The sequence below is a fragment of the Hipposideros armiger genome, unplaced genomic scaffold (genome assembly GCF_001890085.2).
Source record: "Hipposideros armiger isolate ML-2016 unplaced genomic scaffold, ASM189008v1 scaffold_14, whole genome shotgun sequence".
NCBI classification, from domain to species: Eukaryota; Metazoa; Chordata; class Mammalia; order Chiroptera; family Hipposideridae; genus Hipposideros; species Hipposideros armiger.
The window spans coordinates 4,430,548-4,440,274 of NW_017731364.1; the positions used below are offsets into that span (position 1 = coordinate 4,430,548).

General features: G+C 42.4%; 1 protein-coding gene across 1 annotated transcript in view; it reads left to right on the plus strand.

Annotated features, from left to right (window-relative positions):
* The first annotated feature begins 2,544 nt into the window (after nt 1–2,544).
* FETUB (fetuin B) overlaps nt 2,545–9,727 on the plus strand; it is a 14,181-nt gene continuing 6,998 nt past the window's right edge. Inside the window, exons 1-5 of the mRNA XM_019667676.1 lie at nt 2,545–2,838; nt 3,176–3,286; nt 4,594–4,681; nt 6,591–6,757; nt 7,492–7,593. Coding sequence (XP_019523221.1) covers nt 2,614–2,838; nt 3,176–3,286; nt 4,594–4,681; nt 6,591–6,757; nt 7,492–7,593 — 693 coding nt within the window. The 5' untranslated portion in view covers nt 2,545–2,613. The remainder of the gene's footprint in view (nt 2,839–3,175; nt 3,287–4,593; nt 4,682–6,590; nt 6,758–7,491; nt 7,594–9,727) is intronic.

Below are 9,727 nucleotides of genomic sequence, written 5' to 3' on the forward strand. Positions count from 1 at the left end.
CTACCGCCAAGTGACCTACAATGTCATGACTTAGCTCTCTAAGAGCTTGGTTATCAAATGAGAAAGACTACTTTCTCCCCAACTTTTTAATAAAAATTTAAATTGTGTCACAATAGTTAATTACAGTAATCCTAACTAGCAACACAAATCATTATATTTAGTGTGAAATCAAAGCTTTAAATAAACATAAAGTTAAATGCCTTGCTTATATTTAGTTTCCTGTTACCAGCAACGGCCCACCACATCCTGAGTTTTGGTTCAGTCTAGAGGGACATTTCTTTCAATATATTGGAATATCTTCGCTTCCAGTCAAAATCTTCATACCTCTGATCAGTTTCTTATCAAAAAACTCAAAGATACCTATCCTTATTTACTAGTGCAGCAATTCCAAAACTATTCTGTAGGTTAATAATAAGTATTACAAAAATCTGTCTTATAGTCAAATAAGTGTAGGAAATAGTGGTATAAATAGGTTTGTTCACCTCAAAGCTTTGGGGATCCTTTAACATGCTAATTGTGTTGAGACTCGGTCAGACTGTACATACGTGGATACAACAGTTCCCAGACTCATTTGAGCACAGAACATTGATGACAAAAGGGTAGGAGGTGGGAGTGAGGGTGCGGTTGGGGGGAGAGGAGGGTAGGGAACATTTCTCATGGACTAAGGTTGTATGGAATAACTTCTGTGATAGCCTAATCTAGAAGCTTCCCTCCAGCTTTGGCTCTTTTATAACAAACTACCTCTGGAGTGTGTCTGTGTTTAAAGGTATTTGTGTTTTGTACCGTTCCAATCAGTAGAAGCTTTCTCAACCCCATGTAAAAGCTGAAAGAGAAAAGCAAGAGTCCGACCAGTGTATTGCTGGTATTCAAGCCCTCCTGCCCATGATTATCTATCTCTTAACAGTAGTATTAGGTTTTAACCTCCTTACCAGTTTGCTTCCACACAGTTCCAAAGAAGGAAGTATAGATTTGGAGTATGATGTAAGAATTATTTATATACCGTTCATATTTTTTTCTCTGTTTACTTAAATGAAGCCTTTGTTTTATTTTTTTTATCTTTTTTTTAAAGATTTTATTGAGGAATTGGGGGAGGGGAGCAGACAAGTTGCTGTCCTTTTGTTCTTCAGTCTAGTTGTGGAGGATGTTGCTTCACTGGCCCATGTTTGTATTATCATTGCACTCTTCCTGGGTGAGGCAGTCGCTCACTGGCCACTGGATAGCCGCTCACGGCGGCTCACGGCAGCTCACACCGGCTGCCAGCCACTCACAGTAGCTTACGGCAGCCCACTGCAGCAGGGGCTGCAGCCTACGCTGTCGCCGGCGACTCAAGGCAGCCCAGCTCCAGGTTGAGCTGTTGTTCACCATCTTAGCTGTAGAGGGCGCAGCATCACTGGCCCTCATGTGGGATCTGAATCGGGGCCCTGATGCTCAGAGCTGGCATCCCAAGACAACTCCTAACCAACGCGCCACTTGGCTGGCCCTGAAGCCTTTGTTTTTAAAAACCTACATTAGGGCTGGCCAAGTGGCACGTTGGTTAAGAGTTGGCTTGGGATGCCAGCTCTGAGCAGTAGGGCCCTGGTTCAGATCCCACATGAGGGCCAGTGACGCTGAGTCCTCTACAGCTAAGATGGTGAGCAACAGCTCAACCTGGAGCTGGGCTGCCTTGAGTCACCGACGACTGCATAGGTTGCAGTGGAGCTGGCCAGCAGAAGGCATGAGCTTTTGTGAGCTGCCGTGAGACCTCGTGAGCGGCCGTCCAATGGCTGGCAAGCGACTGCCACAGTTGGGAAGAGCGCGATGATAACACCAACATGGGCCAGTGAACCCAACATGGGCCAGTGAAGCAATGTCCTCCACAACTAGACTGAAGAACAAAAGGACAGCAACTTGTCTATTCTCCTTCCCTGATTTCCCAACGCTGTTCCCCCCCTCCAATTCCCCAATAAAATCTTTAAAAGAAAAAAAAAAGACCTACATGAGACTATATAGACCACTTCCTATCTAGATCCCAAAGTGCTTCAGGAATCTCACCAGTGTTTCATGTAAGTGATGTGGGGTTAGACCTGTTTCCCTGACCTAACAAGAATGGTGAACACGGAAGGTCAGGCAGGAAGTCTGAATTCACTGAGCACCACTGGCACTGTGACCCCAGGCTCCAAGGCTGGGGTAACTATTAGTGTGGCTTAGGATATTGGCTGAAGGAAAGGTGCTAGGGGAGATGGGAGAACTTGATGATCCACATATTCTGATTCAGGTGGAGCCTGGGCAGAAACCAGAATCCAGTCATGACCCTCCAGGAGCCTTGACCCAGTATTTATTATGATTACTTAGAAAAAGGTTAGGAAACTTCAATTTGCTTACGGGAACACATGAATACGAGATTGCTCAGGGGTCTAAGGTTAGAAACATTGGCAAATTCCATCCAGAGTACTGATTCTTTGGAAACCCACATTTAGAATTCAAGGAGATAAAATGGGGCATTGAATTTCACATCTGGGTCACCAGTTCAGATTGTGATTACAAAACTGCCCAGGTTGGCCTTATAGAGCCCTATAAAGCAGCCCATCCCTGTAGCTGCACATTCTGATCCATCGTGGTCTCATTCCCTACAGAATGGGTCTGCTCCTACCCCTGGTGCTCTACGCGCTGGCCACATGCTGCGTGGCGACATCGCCGCTCATGCAGACGCTCCTGCCCACCCCTCTCCTCTCCCTTGGCTGCAACAGCTCCGAGGCGCTGGGAGTGGCTGGCTTCGCCCTGCAGGACATCAATCGCGACAGAACGGACGGCTATGTGCTGAGTCTTAACCGAGTGAGCAATGTCCAACAGCACAGACAGGCAAGTGACAGTTCCTTATTTGGGGCAGGTGTGTGCATAAGCTGGGGCAGACAGTCGTGGAGTGGGAACCCAGAGGCAGGTGCTTTCCAAATTGGAAATCTGAGAACACTCTGCTGCTCTCTGCTCCAGGACGCTACGTGCTCTTATTGCTACTAGGAAGAAGTGCTAATAGTATCCTAATCTGACACTTGTTCAGTGTCCTGCCATTTATAAGAAATTGTCAAGAACATTATAGCCTTTAGCTCTGCTATAAACCAGAGACTTTCTCGGCCAGTCCTTAGAGGTTTCTGCTTCATGTGAGATGTGGTGTATTTCTTTTCTCTACCCCTTCTCACAGAATATTCAGGGATCTGTGTACTATCTCACATTGGACGTGTTAGAGACTGACTGCCATGTGCTCAGCAAGAAGTCATGGAAGGATTGTGAGGCGAGGACACTTCATGAAACGGTAAGTGCTTGTATCCAGGAACTCTAGGGGAGAAACTAGATGTTCTCTGTCTGCAGGGTGAAGATCATTCAATGTGTGCCATCTTTTAAATGTCCTTCCTTATAATCTCTTGGGCATGGTGCCCATGGTGATTATTCCAATTCTACTAGACAAAACAGGCTTTAATCAGAGGAGTTTCTGAGGGTCCCATTGGGGTTATGACCCCAGATTTGAAAAAGTTGCCGCCAAATTGTTTTCTATTTCCAAGTCCCTCCTACAGGCTCCGAGCCTGTGTTCAAATGTAAGGAAAAGAGCTGAGGTGTAACACTCTGGATTGTGTGTTTAATGAAGATTATAGAAGCAATAAAGGGAGAGCTTTTTTATTTTGCTTTATTTTGTTTTAATGAACATTGATATGAAGTTTGAGGCTGGGGAGAGGAAGGGCTTACAGTATGGGAACTCTCAGAGGTGCCATGAAAGGATTTCCTAGTATCATAGAACCTAAAGGGCCTCAAAATTGATCCTTTTAAAGATGATCATTGAAGAGGCTTGAAAATAATATAGTCAGTTTTCATTTGATTCTCAGTTATCCTAAGTTATTTGCATTAATTGATATGAAACTTTATGAGTACAGGATTGTGTTTAGAAGTAAACTATTTTGTCAAGCTATCTTTTGTAGTCATTTAACCAAATTTGTCAAACTGTGCCTAGTTGATTTTAAAGAACAAATAGTCTATTTACCCTGTTGTGAATTATATTTGCTAAAGTGACACTAGCTGCTATAATATATACCCCAAAAAGTGTATACTGATTCCAAGATGATGGAAGTTTATTTCTCACTCATGTAAAGTTCAAAATGGACATTACTGATCAAGAGGGGGATTTCCTCCAGAAGTGACTTGGAGACCCAGGTTCCTTCCATAAATTGGCTCTAGACTCTGCCACCTTCAACTTGTAGCTTCTATGATTTGCATACTCATCTGCATCAAGCTATAGAAAGAATATGGAGGATAGATTGTACGTGGCAGATCTTCATGGGCCAGACCTGAAAGTGCTTACAATCACTTCTGCTCACCTTCGTGTAGTTAGAACTCAGTGATACACAGTCACACCTAGTTGGGGAGGAGTCTGGGAAATGGAGTCTACCTGTGTTCCAGGAGAAGGTTAAACTGTTTGATGATCAGCTGGCAGTTTCTCACACTAAAAGCCACTGAAATTGATCATAAATTTTTCATTATTTAAAATAAAATGTCCAATTTCATTTGGGAAGTATTTTTAAAAGTCAGAGTTTGTTCCACCATATAATAAAATGTGTTTGTTGGTTCCAGGTTTATGGTCAATGCAAAGCAATAATTTACATTAACAGGCCAAGCAGAATTATCTATTCACCTGCTTACAACTGTACTCTTCGCCCAGGTAAGAGAGTACTCTGGTTTCATTCGTTTTAATAAAGGATGGACAAAGAGTATTAATTAGGGTGATGCCCAGAGTGTATAGAGTTCTCCCATCCTTACTTCCTAGTCATACTAAGAACAGGTTAATATAACCAATACTTTCCTCCCCTGTGAAATTCAATTTGCACTGTTCTTCCCACAATTAATTTTTCTAAATCATCTGTAATAGTATATTCTTGAGTACTACATTAAACCCTAAATTTTTAGCCTGACATAAATGGCATCCTCTCTACACGGGTCCCCAGGCCCCCTTTCTAGCTATCTCTGCCTTTACTTCCCCGACTACACCAACTCTGCACTTCGTTCAACTGGATGCCTGTATATTTTCTGAATATACATTGCACTTTCCAATCTCTGCATCTTGCTTGTGCCTTTCTCTCCCCTGAGGAGGCCCTCCCCTGATACCCTCTGCCCTTGGGACTCATATCCATTCTTTAAGGACCACTGCGAATGCTGCTTCTTCCCCAATGTTTTCTATTCAGGAAAGGAACAAGTTGTCCTGTTTTCATTCCAATTGAACTGTAATCTAACCACTCATGGAGCACAGACCATGCACTACCTTAATTTGAAGTCTTGTATTTTATTTCATGTAGAATATTTCATCCCTTCTTCCTTCCTGCTACAACCCTCCCCCAGTTCCTATCAAGTGTAAGGAGTCCATAATACTGTTGAATAAACTGAGTAAATTGACTAAAAATGAGCCTGAAACTAGTGACAATTCAAATATGCACATGCATTCATCCTGGGTAGTTTGGAAAGCAAGCATCCAAGGCATGGGAAAACAGGATGGCTACTTGCCAAACTACTATGTGCATGTGACTCCCCTGGTGGGTCTTGTTCAAATGCAGATTCTGATTCCATAGGTGTGGGGCAGGGCCTGTGAGTCTGCATTCATAACAAGCTCCAGGTCATAACAATGCTGCTGGTTTGTTTGAGGGACAAGACAACAGAGCAAATATTTTATTAGCTACAGTTTGAGCTTCCTGGTTGTTAGACTTATTTAAATAAATTAGAGAGCAACAACTAATAAAACAGATTGGGACTCAAATGGAAGCCATAGGTACTGGAGGTATGGGAGGTCAGGAAGTAACACTTGGGGATGGTACCAGGAGTGACAAGCTATGGACGTAACTCCACCATAATACATTCCAAAACACCCAAATAAACACACAATTGATCAAAACAATGTGTTTGCTCTGCAAAAGCAACTTGCAGACTAGCCTGATTTTCACACTAGTTTTGCTCCTCCCAGTCAGAAATTCTGGCTGTACCATTAGAGTGGTTAGTCCCCCAGTTACACAGTGATTTGACCAATGTTTGTTTTCTGGCTCACTGCATTTTTCTGCATTTTCTAACCACAGAGGGTGTGCTTCCATCTGCCATATGTCATTCACCCATTCATTCATTCATTCAACCATTATTTACTAAGCACTCACCAGGTATTACACATTATCTCAGGTGTTGGGAACAAAATGGTGAATAAATCATGACAACAATAAAACCCCAACCTTTTAAGACACTCAATTGCTTTACAGAGGCAATGATGATGGACGATATTGATCTACTAACTGGGAAATATAAACACATATTATGTGTTTTTGAAGAAAATTCCTAGCATAAATAAATTTATGTCAATTAAAAAAAATCTCACTTTGATTTCTCATAAATTCTGAAAATAATACATGCTCATTGCAGAAAACTCATTGCTGACAGCCAAGTTTCATTCCAGTAATGCCTTTTCCACTCCATCCTTGCAGACTGAGTATTATCTTTTTTTTTTCAATCTCTGCTTCTGTTATGGTCATATGATTTATAGGATTAAAAATAATTAAAAAGTTTTATTTTTAAATTGCTCTCTTTGGCACCAACAGTTTCTCGAAGAAAGATTCACCATATGTGCCCTGACTGCCCCAGCCCCGTTGCCACTGACTTGTCAGACCCCAGAGTTCTGGAAGCTGCCACTGAGTCTCTTGGAAAATACAACAACGAGAACTCGAAGCAGTATTCTCTCTTCAAAATCACCAGGGCTTCTAGCCAGGTGAGGCTGAAATACCCACTTACACTAACAGTGTGTCTCATGACTGTTGCTATCGATTCTAAACTGAGAGGAGAATATTAAGGCACTCCTTTTGATTAGAACCCAAGAGCCTTTCTTCACGCTCTACTTTAGTAGACTGATGCACATTCAGTTACATTTAGGTTTTTGAGTTATTCTATGAGATTTCCACAAGAGTTATGGGATTTCATTTTGCTTCATTGGAATTAAGGCAATAATAGAAATGAACTCATGGTCTCCTTGGGTTATTCTACTGAGATTCACTTCTTACTGCCACATTCTCATATCTGATTGACCATGGACCATTTAGCAAGTCGACTTCTGCTCCATGTTAAGGCCTGGAGTGAATGTGGAGTTTTATAGGTTAGAGGAAATGGAGGCTCATTTGTATTTGAATTATGTTGATATCCATCATATAAAGAAAAACTAATCTAAAAACAAATCTACATGAGGAAAAATAAGCTCACCCAAAGGAAGGTTTTTAGAGCCCATTCAAATCATTAAGAAGGGAAGAAAGGCATGCTGATTGTGTTTTCTAAATAGCAAAATTATAATACATGGTTTGATCATGGTGGGAATTACAGGGATAACAGGAAACTTGTATTAACACTGACTCTGGGTATACATGGTTTCTGTAAATATAATGCTGCCAAATCCCAGTCGTTTCTCCACATGGAGAAGTCTGATTTTTGTTTTTAACTTTTGTCTCATACCAGTGGGTGTTTGGTCCTTCTTATTTTGTGGACTATCTAATCAAAGAGCCACCATGTACCAAATCCCATATCAGTGGCTGCGCACTTCAGCCCTCTGACTCTGTGGTGAGTATCACTGAATAACTTCATAATTTAAGATTTGTGTTTACAGATCATCTATATGTATTTGTTGAGTGTAAATTATATATGAGATGTTGCAATGCACGAGACACTTTTCTTCCCCTCAAGGAACAACTGATTATTTAGAGATGTGCTGGCCCAGGTGCAATAATATTTTATTGCAAGTGCAATTTTCATCAGGAACATTATGCCTTTGCAGAAAATGATCATAGGAGGCTATAAAATATAGACAAATTTCCTCAGTGGCTGGTGATGGTCCTGCTTTTATCTGAACAAATCCAGTTACATTTGGAATACAGCATAGTGTTGTATTCCTTGGACCACTCTTTAAGAAGGACAAAGTCAAACAGAATGTCTCTCAAAGACTGCATCCAAGATGAAAAGGATGCCTTGAAACCATCTGAAACACACCTGGTAGGAATGCCAATTGGCACAATGTGTTATAACATGATTGGGCAAAATGCATCAAAAGCCTCTGTCCCCTTATTTACTTATTTATAATAATAGCTTTATTAAGATATAATTCACACACCATAAAATTCACCCTTTTTTTTTTAAGATTTTATTGGGGAATTGGGGGAGGGGAACAGCACTGGGGAATCGGGGGAAGGGGAACAGACAAGTTGCTGTCCTTTTATTCTTCAGTCGTTGAGGATGTCACTTCACTGGCCCATGTTGGTATTATCATTGCGCTCTTCTCGGCTGAGGCAGATGGGTCGCCCGCCACTGGACGGTCGCTCATGGCTGCTCTTGGCAGCTCACGCCGGCTGCTGGCCACTCACTGTAGCTTTACAGCAGCCCACTGCAGCCCCACTGCAGCCTATGCCATCGCCGGCAACTCACGGCAGCCCAGCTCCAGGTCAAGCCGCTGTTCACCATCTTAGCTGTAGAGGGCAGTGTCACTGGCCCTCATATGTGGGGTCCGAACTGGGGCTCTGCTGCTCAGAGCTGGCGTCCCAAGCCAGCTCTTAACCAACGCGCCACTCGGCCGGCCCAAAATTCACCCTTTTGAAGACAATTCAGTGGCATTTTTTTACATACACAGAGTTGTGCCACCACCACCACCAGTATCTAATTTTAGAATATTTTCATTAGCCTCAAAAGAAACCCCATACTTATTAGTAGTCATTCGCCTTGCCCCCTCACCCAAGCCCCTGGAAACTGCTAATCTACCTGCTATATCTACGACTTTGCCTTTTTCTGAACATTTCATATAATAGAATCATACACTATGTGGCCTTTTGAGTCTGTTTTTCACTTAGCATAATGTTTTCAAGATTTATCCATGTTGTAGCATGTATCAGTGCTTCATTTTCTTTTAATGGCCAAATAATATGTCATTGCATGGATTTACCATGTATTGTTCATTCATCGGTTGATTAATATTTGGGTTACTTCCTCATTTGAACTATTATGAATGATGCTGTTATGAACATCTGTGTACAAATTTTTATGTACACATATATTTTCATTTCTCTTGGATATATACCTTGGAGTGGGATTGCTGGGTCATATGAGAACTCTATGTTTAACCTTTTGACTACCTGCTAAAGTGCTTTCCAAAGTGACTGTACCAGTTTTACAATCCCATCAAAAATATATGAGGGCAGGCCGGCTGAGTGGTGCGTTGGTTAAGAGCTGGCTTGGGACGCCAGCTCTGTGTAGCAGGGCCCTGGTTTGGATCCCACATGAGGGCCAGTGATGCTGCTCCCTCTACAGCTAAGATGGTGAACAACAACTCAACCTGGATCTGGGCTGCCATGAGTCACCGGCAATGGCATAGGCTGCAGCCCCTGCTGCAGTGGGCTGCCATAAGCTACTGTGTGTGGCCGGCAGCCAGCGTGAGCAGCTGGCAGCCGGTGTGAGCTGCCAAGAGCCGCCGTGAGTGGCCATCCAGAGGCCGGCGACTGATCTGCCTCATCAGGGAAAAGCGCAATGATAATACCAACACGGGCCAGTGAGGTGACATTCTCCACAACTAGACTGAAGAACAAAAGGACAGCAACTTGTCTGCTCCCCTTCCCTGATTCCCCAACACCATTCCCCTCTCCAATTTCCCCAATAAAATCTTATATATATATATATATATATATATATATATATATATATATATATATAT